At 49.4% G+C, this 15,016-nt stretch overlaps 2 protein-coding genes across 6 annotated transcripts; one reads left to right on the top strand and one right to left on the bottom strand.

The window, feature by feature from the left end:
- Positions 1–83: 83 nt before the first annotated feature.
- On the bottom strand, positions 84–5,562 carry LOC122381209 (ubiquitin carboxyl-terminal hydrolase MINDY-2-like). Of its 5 annotated transcripts, none has more exons than XM_043365118.1 (8): positions 5,395–5,562; positions 3,341–4,221; positions 2,485–2,675; positions 2,079–2,221; positions 1,530–1,696; positions 1,133–1,246; positions 691–892; positions 84–419 (listed from the first exon to the last, which is right to left on the bottom strand). In XM_043365118.1, exons 2-8 carry the CDS (start codon positions 4,216–4,218, stop codon positions 405–407), a joined length of 1,710 nt encoding a protein of 569 aa, XP_043221053.1. In that variant the 5' UTR covers positions 4,219–4,221; positions 5,395–5,562; the 3' UTR covers positions 84–404. The 5 variants fall into 5 exon arrangements, with proteins under 5 accessions (XP_043221053.1, XP_043221054.1, XP_043221055.1 ...); XM_043365119.1 differs by having other exon boundaries at positions 5,437–5,481; XM_043365120.1 differs by having other exon boundaries at positions 5,244–5,478.
- A 754-nt stretch (positions 5,563–6,316) lies between these two features.
- Positions 6,317–14,730, top strand: LOC122381211 (ATP synthase subunit gamma, mitochondrial-like). Its single transcript, XM_043365128.1, has 6 exons — positions 6,317–6,433; positions 7,110–7,290; positions 8,905–9,104; positions 10,114–10,257; positions 13,044–13,264; positions 14,508–14,730. Exons 1-6 carry the CDS (start codon positions 6,399–6,401, stop codon positions 14,609–14,611), a joined length of 885 nt encoding a protein of 294 aa, XP_043221063.1. The 5' UTR covers positions 6,317–6,398; the 3' UTR covers positions 14,612–14,730.
- The last annotated feature ends 286 nt before the right edge of the window (positions 14,731–15,016 follow it).

The following is a 15,016-nucleotide window of genomic DNA, read 5'->3' as shown; positions in this document are numbered from 1 at the left end:
GGTGACGAAAGGCGGGGCCAAGCACCCAAGCCCAGCCAGCGACTGACCGGTTCAATACCGGGCACATTTAGAGAAAGAAGTAATACAGACGCCAGTGTATACATATATTGTGTCAGTCAGTCAGGCATTGACAGCTGTCGTGGGCTGCTCGGCTCGCTCTCCGTCCCGCGCGCGGTGCGGGCAGAGGGTCAGGCGCGCGGTGCGGCGGCAGCGTGCCGCGGCCACAGGGCCCGTATATCACATGGAATCGGTCACAGCGCGCGGCCACACGCCAGCCGCTGTGCTGCCGTGGCAAGGCACCGGGAGAGGACGCGCGCGGCGCTCCGGTCGGCCGCCGACCGCCGACCCGGGGCGCAGCCGCGCCGTACAGATAAGGTCACAGCGCCGGGCGCGGCGGCCCTCCGCTACATAATGGCACACTGAAACGGAGAGGCGAGCGTCAGCGTTCATTGGCGGTGTCAAGTTCAGCGGCCTCTTGGCGAGCAGAGTGAGTGAGCCGAATAGTCCTCGCTCTGCTCTGAGCATGATGAAAGAAGTATTCAAGTACATTCCATGAAAATCAATATTTTAGTAATTGTATAGTTCGTAGCGTCATGTGATGACCGGGGAACATCGTTTTGCAATCGACCGCACGGCGTTGCTCAGCAAGAATGTGCGACCGAATGCAGAATGTCCTGATGGCTGGCTCACCTTCCCCTTTGATTTTCCCTCAGATCCTCCGGTGCTGCTGACCCGCTGGTGCCCTGTCGCCGGCTGCTGCGGCGGTGCTGCCGGCGGCTGAGAGTGCCGCCGCCGTTGCCGCTGCTGCTGCGGCTGCTGTTGCTGTTGTTGCTGCTGCTCGGACGCCGCACTCCTGTCCTCCTCCTCCTGTAACCGCCGGGCCAGCTCCGCGCTGCCAAACACGGACAACTGGCGTCAGAACAGCGCCGGTGGTGCGCCGACCAGCGAGCCCGACTGACAGCTGACTACACCCTCCGCAGGCGTCAATATTGTGTGGGCGCTTACACTGCACTCTGTTCCATCAGCGCACCCTCGTACAGACACCACCGATACATAAGAAACATCCTACAATAGCCGAACGTAGCACAGCAATTACCGACCAGAGCCGTGTGCAAATGGACCTGGGACTCACTCCGAGAGTAGCTCGGCACTGGTGCCGAACTCTGCCTCCTTGTACTCCTGCCACTGCATATCCTGCGCCTGCTGCCGAGAGCTCTCCTCTTGTAGAGACAGCGCCACCATGTAGCTGGAAAAGAACGGTCGGCGACGGTCAGCGGCCGGGCTGATGTCGGTCATCGCTCATCTGAGTGGGCTGTTGAGTTCAATTACTCCAGGGTGACTGGTCCGATTTTGTACCAGAAAGTCAGAGAGCACACTGGCACGACAGTGATACCAAACCGCCAGTCAGCCGAGAGAGCTGCACAAGAATACCAGTGTACACAGCAGCCAGGGACTGTGTACCAGCGTAGGCGGCAGACGGGGGATGGGGTGTTGCACAAGTGTACCAACACCGGCCGGTACCCACTCACTCGTGGTCCACCTGCTCGGGGCCGGAGGCCGGCGGCCGCTCAGGGCTCAGCGGCTCAAAGTTTCCGTTGACGAACTGTCCGGCGCCGTCAGTGGAGCTGAGCGTCTCCCAGACCACCCGCGGCTCGCGCAGGAAGCCCTGGTCGGTCACCAGCAGGTAAAGCTGGTCCTGGGGAGTGCGGAGGATCATGGTCATGTCAGCTCAGCTGCAGTCAGCAGGTGTGTTAAACGAGAGGTCCACGGCAGACCACTCCGAGCCACGGGCGGCGATCCACAGCTACTGCCGTATGCCGGCAATAATGCAGCATAAAAAAATACAGGGTACTAATCTGAAATCAGATCGCACCAAAAAGTACCCAGCCCAAAAGCCACCAAAGCGTACCCAGAGTGCATCAAAGCGTAGCATTGAATGTTGATCCATTCATAACAAATATAATGTGTAAAAATTGCCATAGAATTACAGGCAGCAAGCAAAGCCGTAAATTGAGCCTACAATTCGTACAGTTACACCGTAAAATCAAAGAAAGTATGCAGCTGCAGACAGCACAGACCTGGTATCTGTATATGGTACTGAAGTGGTTGTTTCTGAAAAAGACGGCCAGCTCGCCGTCCCGCATGGTCTCCCTCAGCTGACTGAGGCCGTGGGCGGTCAGCTGCGAGGCCGTCGTGTCCAGGAAGTTCTCGGCCAGCAGCACTATACGCAGAAAGAGAGCGACAGTCCGCCGTCAGCAGGGCCGCAGTCACCAGCCCCCGAATCCACCGACACACACGTGACACGGACATCAGAAATGGGACACACGAGCATACCGTGACCGTTGGGCTGTGCAAACATGTCCGCGGGTTACCGGCATCTGCCGAGCGCCTAGTGTACATTGCATAATGTCCATTAACATTTCAAATTAACTGCGGCGTGAGAAAACAGCATCCTGTGGACCGAGTCCTGGGTACTGAGCTCACCCTCGTGCAGAAGTTCCGGGTCGTCCGAGTCTTTGTTGGTGATGATTTTGTCGGCCAGCTGGTTGTATCCGCACTGGGCCACCACCCGGTGTACGTCCGGCTCACGCGGATCCACCAGCCAGCCGTGGTACAGCCGCACGTGCAGCAGGTCGAATATACAGCACTCGGGCGTGTACTCGAACTCCTGCACACTGCAGCAGTGTAACAGAATGTGACAGGCTAATCACCAAGGGCTGGTCGTGTCAAAACGTTTTGAGCGGGGTTATTATTATATCATTAGGACGTAGCATTTCGGATATCAGCTGCTTCATGGCATCGATTTCAACGACATCGTAACGTAACATATCAAGCTGAACGACTGATCGATGACGTCAGGGTGTAGTAACCTTTTAAACCGGATAATGATAACAGCGCAATATTTAGGACCTCTGCTGACTTCAAATTAACATGTTTAATCTGTTCTGCGCTAAAAGTGCTAAAAATTGGTATGTGGATAGCTATAATCCGTATGTTGGTCGTGGTGAACGAAAATACTCATATTGAATTCAATAGCTGGAAAAATACGCGGATAAAGAATACCCACCAACCAGTAGCAGGGCCACTCCTCAACACAAAAAAAAAAACGACTGCTCACCGTCCAAAACAGATCCCACGTTGTTTAATTAGTCGCCAGAAGCCTTAATCATGAACTTCATTGGTAGGTCCTTTAGGCGTCAAATTACGAAGGAAGGTTTTAGAATCGTATCTGACCTAGCATCTGGTGTTTTGATTTTGACTTTTACTGCGGCACAGCTGGTCATATGACCGTGTATTTTCGATGAACCAGGGCGACATAGATAGGCGCAACACGACTTACCCGGAGAACTTGACGTTGACGTCGAGGCCGGTCTGCAGTTTGGGCAGGATGGCCACGGCGTCCTGCATGTTCTGCTGAAAATCTGGCTGCTGCGCCTCGGCCGGCGCCGAATCGAGCATGGTGTCCCCGATGTAGTCCATCAGCTGGCCGATGGTGATCACCTCCAGCGCAGAGGGCAGCTGCACCTTGCCCTTCAGCAGCATCACATTGATCAGCGCCAGCAGCGGACACGGTCCGTTCACGTTCTGTGTGATGATCGGCGAGCGGGCCCCGTGGAACTGCACCCACTTGATGTGGTGCGCCGTATCCGACACGTGTCGCTCCGCCCCCGCGGCACTGGCGGGCTCCTCTGGCAGCGCCACGCGCTCCGCCCCCGCGGCACAGGCGGCCGGCTCCTCCGGCAGCGCCACGCGAGCGGGCTCCGCGGAGCCTACTGGCTCTTCCTCCGACAGAGCGACACGGGCCGGCTCCGCGGAGCCAGCTGGCTCCTCTGGCAGCGCGACAAGGGTCGGCTCCACGGCATCGGCGGGCACTTCAGGGAGGGTCGCGGTCGACTTTGTCACGTCTGGCGACGCTACCGATGTGGAAGGACTTGAGTCCCTACCAGGAGGCTGTTCGTGGCCAGAAGCCTCATAAGACGGTGGGGAGGATGCTGCAGCACGTATCATCAGAGCATCTTCCGATCCAGCTACAGAGTGGCTGGGAGATGGATCTCCATGGCCCATTGTGGTGCTCTCCTCCACAACATTTGGTAAAGTGGAGTGTGATTGACAGTCTTGCCCAGGATTTTGATGTTCAATAAATTCATTTCTTATGTCATCGCCTTTATCATTGCCACTTAATCCTTTGCCTTCATTGTTAGAACTGCTGCTTGCCATGCTCTGAAAAATAAACAATGCAATATTAGAAACAATTTGTGATCCTGAGTTGACACAACCAATGCTCTCAGCACTTCAGCAGTATAAGAAAAAAGAAAAAAAGAAAGAAGGCTCCAGTAGTCCAGTAGTGAGAAGGAAGAGCAGGAGTCACGATGAGATGATGACCATCAGAGAATGATTTTAAAGAGGATAGTTCACTTTCCCAAAATTAGTTTTTTTTGCAGTAAATTTCAGATTTTTATGCTCAAAATGATCAGCAAAGAAACTAAAACCATTTTATAAAAAACATCCTTTTCTACATTTTTATATAGGAAGAACTATACCTACTCTATGAAAATATTGTTCGATGCAGAAGCTTTTTAAGCATTGACAAATCATAGTGTGTAGTTCAGTCACTTCAAACCCATCGGCTGAAAGCAGCATGCTGCTTGGCTGATGATGACGTGGCTGCATTCCTCAGCATAACAAGCACTCCTCAGCAAGACACTTTTCTGGACGAGAAATGGAATATCTTTGCCTGGGTTGATCTTTGAGCCGTAAAAGGTTCTGATTTGTGCTTGTCTCAGCTCAAGCTACGAAACTGCTATTCCAGTTCAAAACCCTATGTTAAAAGTGGATCATTTCCTTTCATTTGTTAATTTTTGCTGCTTTGTTTTTGACATGTTAGCATTTGTGATGATTTCTATGGCTACTTTGTGATATATTATCATAAAACGGTGTTAGAACTGCAAAAAAACACAGTTGGAATTTTACATGTTTCCACCAAACATCCCAGTTTGTTGATGATTCCATAAAACCAAAAGTGCCAATAAAGCTAGTGGCCTCTGGCAGGGTGCTGTAAAAAAAGGGTTCCCAAAAAACTTTGAATTACCATTGCAGGATCAATAATGGTGAGACAGGTATCAGGTATGAACCAAGGGTATGAACATAATGGGTATGACTTTTGTTATTTATAGTCACCGTGACTTTTGTATTCTTTGCACTTAATGGCATGTCAGCACCCATTTGAGCACACTCCAACTCACTTTAATTTTCATTTTTACGTGACTTGTTAAGAAGTCGGGCCGTGCAAGTGCAACTCACACCAATACCTTTCTGCTGTATGCGCGCAAGATAAGTATAATGTCTACAGCAATTAAAATATCTGAACAATATTTATCGAATTTATCGACCTACCTCTAAATGATTAAATAAAATTAGATACTCAGAGAAACGCACCACAGACCCGCGCGAGACAACAGCCTCCACTGTTTTGCAACCACCACGTCATAAATGTATCAAAACAAACTTTATCATCGCCAAGGATGGTCGAAATGGATAATGCTATTTAAACGCTAACTTTGTGATTACGTTAGAATCTCAGTTCTCTATGAATCTATGGAGCTAAATATAGTATATTGAAAATAGCCAATTTTACCAGCTGTTGCTACGTTTATATACCTAACTCCTAACCAATGTAAAAACAAAATAAACCATGCGGAAAGGTCCTAATGCCTCAAAGTGGGTGGGAAATCTACCTGTTCAATGTTCATATGTTTTGTTCCGTACGGTAGTTGAGTGTTGACAAATGCAATCACAATTTTTTACCACTTTCATGTAAACGTCAACTTGAATACCTATCTCTGTCCCCGTTCCCGCAGTATAAATGGCCCTATAATTCCTAACTCCCGCCCCCTCTCCTCCGCTACCAAGATGTCTCAAAGCGTCTTGCGACGACGATGGATCCGCTACGATCACCGCTTATATCATTATCAAAATATGGCTGATAAGTCCCATGTTTAAAAAGCGTAAAGCTGTTTCATTCACCATCGAATGAATATATTCTGTCTATGTAAATGCCACAGTGTATATAAATAGTAAATGCATGCTTTTCTCTCAGAAAAGTTGTCTGCCTCTCCTGATACTGAAAAGAGCAGGTTTTTCGCAGCGCAATCAAGTACACAAGTACTGAAGCCTAATAAAAGGGAATGCTTGTAATTATTGTTCCTAAATGTAACTTAAATGTATGCTTTACAGAAATTCAGATTTGAAACAAAGTAGTTTTTCTATGTGACTGACGAATCGTATTTATTTATATCAATTTTTGCGTCGTAGTGATGGCTCTCCTTTCGCTACAGAAGTATTTGGAAGTACTCGCAGCCCAAAAGACCTCTCGCGGTGGGATATCTCTGGCCGTGAAGATGCTGAGCCGGTCCACCTTCCTGCTGCCGCTATGGTAAGTTAATTTGAATGACCAAAGAGCTTGTCCTATTTTCGAATAGTTTCTTGTATTTGTACGCGTTTTTCAACTATGAAACAGCTCCGGAGCTTCATAAATTGCTGGGTTTTCTTGCACATATTTTGGCACAGGTGCGTCATTTTAGCCACATTTTCATTTTAGCCACCATTGAATAGGTATTATAATAAATTTTCGGTGGATAGATGCCTGAAAATAAATTTTTAATTATTAACATGCATTAAATACATTTCTTATATTTGGTTTTGTCTTTAAAAGGTTCTCAGGGAGATGTTTCCACTTACTGAAGAGGTCAAGCTCTTGAGCAGGCTTGTTGTTACAATAGATGCTCAAGCATGAGAAGATCATGAAGTGTATAAGTGTAACAATATTATTTTTTGAAGTCTACTTAGTGAAATATTGATATTGCTTATTCTTCAGCTTCAGTATGCATGTAGCAGTCAAGATCACAAGTGATCTTAATGCGAACTATGGCATAATTATCTTCCCAAATTATGCGTAGGTAGGTACCTAATTACCTGTAAATGGTTTGTACACTGTGCCTTAAGAAATAAATCATCCAAAGGTATTGTACATCAAATGAATAGTCATTTTATCCCATTGTACTTATCAAGAATTTGGCACTGATACTGACAATATCCTTTTCATTTTACAGCGGCCCACAGCAGCAGCAGCAGCAGAGGGCAATGTCTACCCTGAAAGCAATCTCTATGAGGTTGCGATCAGTTAAGAACATCCAAAAGATCACCAAGTCAATGAAGATGGTGTCAGCTGCCAAATATGCACGTGCTGAGCGCGAGCTGAAACCAGCTAGGGCATATGGCATTGGTGCAAAAGTAAGTTAAACTCTTCTCTCTGAGGCAACTGCTTTTCCTCTTTGTATAAACAATAAAATTAGCTCAGGTGAAACCCAACTAACATTACCTGATAAAATAAAGGTAGTCTATAGTTTTGAATAGAGGTGCTAGCTAATGCTTGAACTTTGAAGCATGCTTTTTTGTTTGTCAACCTGCACCAAGTCTTAGATCTGCTTGTTATGAATCAAGACAATGTTGAGGGGCATTTTTACAGCCCCTCTGCCTAACTTATCTCATAGTCCAAGTAGCAAAAATCAGTGAGATATTTTTAGACTAAGGTTTATGAGGTGTATTATTGGGAAAGTAATACAGTGTTTTTAAGTGAGTCTAAATGTTATATTAAAGATTATCAGATGTTCTCTAACTCATATTTTTCACAATCAGCATTTTTTAACACATCAGCTGATAACATGTGCCGTGGACTAATTTAGCTACACCATCACAGAAACAGATACTTACTAGTCCATTAAATGCTATTTCACTCATATCCCCTCAGATTAGACCTCTTTCAAGCAGGTTTGCTTAGAAAGAGCAAAGTTAAGCAACATTTTGTCAAAATGGTTGCTATATAAAAGTACTTTTGGTGCATACCTTGAATGAACTTAATTATACCAGCATTGTTGTTTTTCTTCTTTTTTAGATAAATCATAAAAGTGATGGATTTTCTGATAATTTAATCTCTAAAGGTAAACTTAGTAGTCAGTGGCCATACCTTATCAGTTATTTGACCATAAATATAAATAGTCAGTGTTTTAGTAAAGCTGTATATGTTGAGTAAGTATTCATGACAGGTTGGATGATGATGTAAATAATAAACCAAATTATTACAAATGCATTCAAATCTATTCGGTGGTTGTATCCTTTGAGCATGACTTAAGAGAAAATGTTAGGTTTTGAGGGGAAAATAAAATAAAAAATATACCTGAATATTTCAATGATAGTTAGATGTATGTTTATGGGGAAAAGTGTTAAAGATGGCCCAAACAAAGATGCTCAGGCTCAATTTCCTTTATACCTCCTAATGAAATAATCATCCTTATATAGCAACAAAGGTTGCAAGAATGACCTCACCCAGTGTTACCAATGTTGAAAATTTTATGTTAGTGTTTCACACATCCTGCCATGATAATTGCTGAAAGATTAGTATTGTTAAATCAAAAAAAAAAAATCCTTCAGTAGATCTAGTCAAGAGAAAATTTACTTTCATTCAGGTGATGTCCAACTTTACTTTCATTCAGGTGATGTCCTTTTAATGTAACTTTACCTAACTGGTGACCTGGGCCCTAAATGGTATCGAGTTGTGGATAAAATAGGTAGGTAAAATATGTCTGTTTTAGAGTACTGTGCAAGGAGGACTAGAAGTAAAGAGAGATTCAGACTGTCTGTTTGTAGAGTGGGAGACTCAGACTATCTGTTGGTCATCATGTAAAGCTTTGTTCTCTCCCCTTGAAAAAAGATGAGTCATTGGATGCTTTCTGTCGCCCCTCGTGGTCGCACCACATTGGTCGTTGTAGGTATTGGGCGCTAATACCATGACAGTCGATACGGCCTGGGCGCCTGAGTAGTGACCTGATCACTCCACTCCTTACGCAGACGTTCTACGAGGCGGCCGAGATCGGCGCCGAGGAGCCGGCGCCGGACGCCAGCCAGCTGCTGGTGGCCGTCACCTCGGACCGCGGACTCTGCGGCGCCGTCCACTCGAGCATCGCCAAACGCATCCGGGCCAACTACACGCCCGAGGGGAACTACAAGATCGTCTGCATCGGCGACAAGTCGCGCACCATCCTGCAGCGGTGCGTGGCTGGTGCGGAACTCGGCTGGGAAAAAGCAACTAATTCAGGGAAAAAAATGAAGAAATTGATCGGTAACAACGTGCGATGTATCTTTGAGTGTGTACAGATAGCATAAAAAGAAAACTCGTCGTTACCGTATAACCAGTATAACGCCTTTTGGGGCGACTAACGGAGCGAGCGAGAGGGTGGGCCTTGCACGTGCGAAATTGCGAGGGGGTACCTCCAACTGACTTGTGCACGGCACCCTACTAACTGGTCTCTAGCGATGTGCCAAATTTGGGCACAATCGGCCCAGCCGTTCTCGAGATCTGGAAGCGGCACCCTGCACGTGCGCACGTGCAAAATGGGTCCCAACTGACTTGTGCACGGCACCCTACTAACCGGTCCCTAACCGTGTACCAAATTTGAGCGCAATCGGTCCAGCCGTTCCCGAGATCTGGAAACGACCCCTGCACGTGCGCACGTGCAGCAGCACCCCAACTCTGGCACATGTATATGCAGTGCCTAGTGGGTGCCTACCTGCATGCCAACTTTCAGCGCAATCGGCCAAGTAGTTACCGAGATATTGCAACAATTACAAAACTGACACCTCTTCGTTTTGCACGTGGCACGTGCATAAGGGGTCACCCACATGCATCGGGAATAGTCCAATACTTGGTAGAAGGAATGAAGCTACCCTACAAAAATTACCGCGTGTAAATCGGTCAAGTGGTTGCTGAGATATAAGCCTCGCAAAAGCGTGACCACGGCCGGCCGGCCGGCCGGCCGGCCGGCCGCTCATACTCAGAAATTTCCGTTAATCTAAGGAAAGACTACGCTCGCTTCGCTCGCTCCGTAATCAGGTCCATCATTACAAAAAGGTTAGGCACTAGTACTGAAAACCTCTGAGTACGAATTGGCTTTGTCTTTTTCAGTAGAGCGTGGATTTGCATGATGTATGGTGTTGCTCCGCTCTGTGTTAGGGTCCAGTTTCGTCAGCAGTGTGACGGGGTGCCGCTTCCATTGGCAGGACCCACAACCAGAACATTCTGTTCCACGTCAGTGAAGTGGGCAAGAAGGCGCCGTCCTTCTCGGACGCCACGGCCGTCGCTCAGGAGATCCTCGCCTCTGGATACGAGTTCAACACGGGCAATATCTTCTTCAACATCTTCAGGTGAGTTCAAAATATCAATTTAATGTTATATTTTGATCGTTAGGGGGTATGCTGCGCACTAGTTTCAGGTTTTATCATAGACATTCTTGCTACGCTTGGCGTTATCGACCGTCGCTTCTAACATCGTTTTGATAAGGGATTGCTTTTTCTCCAAGCACTTTTAAAAATGTGTTGCATTTATTTAATGTTGATGCCATCACACGTACCAAAAAGGTGCATAAGGGAAAAGTACACGAGAAGTTGTTGCATTGTTTTCAAGCTCTTGTTACTAACAAGAGCAGAGCGTTAACCCTCGCCGGCACAGGGGGAGGGGGTTGATGCAACCTTCTAAGGTTTTTCGCGAATAACTCGCGTAAAAAGCGGCCGATCGCGACGAAACTTTCAGTACCCTCGCATTGGTCAATTTTACACCTACCCGAAAAATTTCATGACCCTGACCCCAATGACCTTTGACCTGTGACCTTTTTTCCGTGACCATGTTTGGCCGAAATCGCGATTCGGCGTATGTCGGCTCGCATTAGCCGCGCGTTTCCAAGCTTTTCGTGGTTTCAAACGTTCAAACATGTGATTTGATGTTGCTCCCATGCATTAGGGTGGGTGTCAAGGTCACCTGAAGATCAGGTCAGGTCATTGACCTTTGGTGACCTCGGTTCACTTTTTCGAGTTTTACATGTTTCTAGGCTAGTTTTTGGAGCTGAATTCGAATTTAGCAACCATTTGAACATTTACGAAGTAGTTTTGGTGCCTTCGTAACATGTTACCAAGCTGTCAGAGGCGGATGACAGGTACTACGAATACCCGTCACGACCCCTACCGGTTGACCTGACCTGACCTCACCCGACCTGGTCTAAACGCTTAACGACAGCATCTGTGATCAAAACTAACACGATATTCGTGATCAGCACCCCGGAAAACCCCTTAGCAGTCACACTTTACGACTTTCTAACAGGTCCCGATATTCCCGATTTTTTGTCATTGACCTGACCTGGAAGGTCAACCGGTGACCTAGGACCTTAAAATTGGGTATCATTGGCTTTCTCTCGTGACGGGCAACACGCTCGTTTTTTCCGCGAAGCTCTAGCTCCATCAGGGGCCAAACGCGAGGGGGGCCGTACCCCCCTTGTGCTGTCGAAGGACTCAAAATGGCCTGTGCCGGCGAGGGTTAAGCGAGTTCCTCGATGCACCAAAAACTAGTTTGTGTTTGAGCCAACCGGCGCGATTTCGCCGTGCATGTTGAACGCTGATAACTTATCACCCTGCGAATTAACTAACGGTATTCATTAGTACGTTGTATCGCGTGTTGTGGTGTATAGATACACTCGTATGCCTACATTTTTTTCGTTTTCAGACATCTTACTCCAGCTCGTGCGCAGTGTACCCATCATTTGAGATAATGTGGCGCCGCCTAGATCGTAGTTCGAACCTACGTTTGTGCTGTGTGGCGTCACCTGGCGCAGCTGCCGGGCGGACAGTGCTGGGTGTGTAACACGCCCCTCTGTCGGCCAGGTCTGTGGTGTCGTACGACACGTCCGAGCTGCCGCTGTACTCGCTGGACGTGGGTGTGTAACACGCCCCTCTGTCGGCCAGGTCCGTGGTGTCGTACGACACGTCCGAGCTGCCGCTCTACTCGCTGGACGTGGGTGTGTAACACTGGGTGTGTAACACGCCCCTCTGTCGGCCAGGTCCGTGGTGTCGTACGACACGTCCGAGCTGCCGCTCTACTCGCTGGACGTGGGTGTGTAACACTGGGTGTGTAACACGCCCCTCTGTCGGCCAGGTCTGTGGTGTCGTACGACACGTCCGAGCTGCCGCTCTACTCGCTGGACGTGGGTGTGTAACACTGGGTGTGTAACACGCCCCTCTGTCGGCCAGGTCTGTGGTGTCGTACGACACGTCCGAGCTGCCGCTCTACTCGCTGGACGTGGGTGTGTAACACTGGGTGTGTAACACGCCCCTCTGTCGGCCAGGTCTGTGGTGTCGTACGACACGTCCGAGCTGCCGCTCTACTCGCTGGACGTGGGTGTGTAACACTGGGTGTGTAACACGCCCCTCTGTCGGCCAGGTCTGTGGTGTCGTACGACACGTCCGAGCTGCCGCTCTACTCGCTGGACGTGGGTGTGTAACACTGGGTGTGTAACACGCCCCTCTGTCGGCCAGGTCTGTGGTGTCGTACGACACATCCGAGCTGCCGGGCGGCCAGTGGTGGGTGTGTAACACGCCCCTCTGTCGGCCAGGTCTGTGGTGTCGTACGACACGTCCGAGCTGCCGGGCGGACAGTGCTGGGTGTGTAACACGCCCCTCTGTCGGCCAGGTCTGTGGTGTCGTACGACACGTCCGAGCTGCCGCTCTACTCGCTGGACGTGGGTGTGTAACACTGGGTGTGTAACACGCCCCTCTGTCGGCCAGGTCTGTGGTGTCGCACGACACGTCCGAGCTGCCGCTCTACTCGCTGGACGTGGGTGTGTAACACTGGGTGTGTAACACGCCCCTCTGTCGGTCAGGTCTGTGGTGTCGTACGACACGTCCGAGCTGCCGCTCTACTCGCTGGACGTGGGTGTGTAACACTGGGTGTGTAACACGCCCCTCTGTCGGCCAGGTCCGTGGTGTCGTACGACACGTCCGAGCTGCCGCTCTACTCGCTGGACGTGGTCGTGTAACACTGGGTGTGTAACACGCCCCTCTGTCGGCCAGGTCCGTGGTGTCGTACGACACGTCCGAGCTGCCGCTCTACTCGCTGGACGTGGGTGTGTAACACTGGGTGTGTAACACGCCCCTCTGTCGGCCAGGTCCGTGGTGTCGTACGACACGTCCGAGCTGCCGCTCTACTCGCTGGACGCGGTCACCAAGTCGCCCAACCTGGCCGTCTATGACTCGCTCGATGCCGAGGTGACGCAGAGCTACCTCGAGTTCTCGCTGGCCTCCATGCTCTACTACGCGATGAAGGAGGGCGCCTGCAGTGAGCAGAGCAGCCGAATGACTGCCATGGACAACGCCAGCAAGAACGCCGGTCAGTGCTGCCAGCGGGCCCAGCCACTCTTGACTCACTGTTACTGTTTCTGTTACTCTCACTGGCGGGGTGAGGGGGGGCTCACTGTTACTGTTTCTGTTACCCTCACTGGCGGGGTGAGGGGGGGGGGGGCTCAATGTTACTGTTACATACAGTTGTGTTACATGCGTGCATCATTTATATCATGATTGCCATGAATGTATCAGCTTTTGAATTGATTCTGGCTTCGATCCCATTCACAAGCTTCTTATCCGTTTCATCACGTATGATTGGTGCGTGATGGACAATGTCGAATTGGTAACTTTTTGTTGATCTCATACATCATGGCGACCTCATTGATTGAGTTATATAACAATCTCAACTGTTGAGTTAGTAATTGGTGCTTACTTGATTACTAGTAATTTCTTATGATTATCGACTGGATTTTCAACGTCACATGCCGTTATGAGGTTGAAGGCAGATATTTTGGAGGCTAAGCAGTCGCTGGAGACATTCCAAACGAAAACTATTCTAATCAACAATTACCGAAACCTTTTTTAGTCCTTTCCCTTTAATTGGTATGCCGCGCCGGTTAAAAGGTGGATAGCTTTGCACTTTGTGCGATTATTCATTGTTTACTTTTATATTGCGGATGCGAAATTACTGTTGTGACGTCTGCATTAGCGCTCGTTGTTTTAGTAAAGTTATGAAGTTTGTAGTTTTATGTTTATTATCAGAGGCAATTAGCTGCTAGTTAGGGATGCTGTTTGCTGCATGTCTTGCCAAAACAATGTAACTTTGGTGTCGGTCGGATGTCCATTCAGCTAATTACCTTGCCTCAGACCCGCAATGTTATTACTATTTGTGGTAAATCGTTTCCCTAGGGTGAGGCGCTCTCTCTGTGTGCAGGCTGCAGGTGTCTGTAATTTTGCGGACGCTTTTTTCGTGCTCCTCCGCTGCCTTCTCCTAGCGCCGTGGTCGGTCGAGCCGCCCACTCAGTCGCTGGTGCTTACCGTCCGCCGTGGTTTCACCGCTCGCAGTCGGCCGACTGGTTCGCCGGTATCCTACCCCTGTCTGACCGGCCGTTTCCCCACGTTCTGACCGGCCGTTTCCCCACGCTCTGACCGGCCGTTTCCCCACGCTCTGACCGGCCGTTTCCCCACTCTCTGACCGGCCGTTTCCCCACGCTCTGACCGGCCATTTCCCCACGCTCTGACCGGCCGTTTCCCCACGCTCTGACCGGCCGTTTCCCCACCCTTCCCAGGCGAGATGATCGACAAGCTGACTCTGACATTCAACCGGACGCGCCAGGCGGTCATCACCCGCGAGCTGATCGAAATCATCTCGGGAGCGGCCGCGCTCAAGTAGGCTGACCCAAGCCGCCTAATCACAGTGTGCGTGTAAGAATATATGGAGAAACCGAGCGGGAACGCGGCCGCGGCGCCGCACAGAACACTGGAGCTGGAAATATAGACAGGACGGGACTCTACGTCTGTTTTCGGGGATACACTAACGGATATACGGTCTACGAATTCCAGGGCCCCGAATTTTGCTCAGAATGCTCGCGCTCAAATGGACGAGTGCGGACTGTAGTGTGTACAGTTAGTGTTGTCTGTCAGAGGTAAGGTTGAGTGTCGGCATTGGCCCGCTGTTTGACGCCGTACCGGGAAGGGGCGCTCTCATTATCTCTCCCAAGTCCCAACTCCCAGTCGACTTTTCGCGAACATATAAGCCCTGCCGCTTTGACAGTCGTCATCATGCTCTTTCTTAACG

The sequence above is a fragment of the Amphibalanus amphitrite genome, unplaced genomic scaffold, assembly GCF_019059575.1.
Source record: "Amphibalanus amphitrite isolate SeventyFive unplaced genomic scaffold, NRLGWU_Aamphi_draft 000116F_arrow, whole genome shotgun sequence".
Lineage (NCBI taxonomy): Eukaryota > Metazoa > Arthropoda > Thecostraca > Balanomorpha > Balanidae > Amphibalanus > Amphibalanus amphitrite.
The sequence above is the reverse complement of the archived record's forward strand: the minus strand, read 5'-3'. Positions and strand labels throughout refer to the sequence as shown.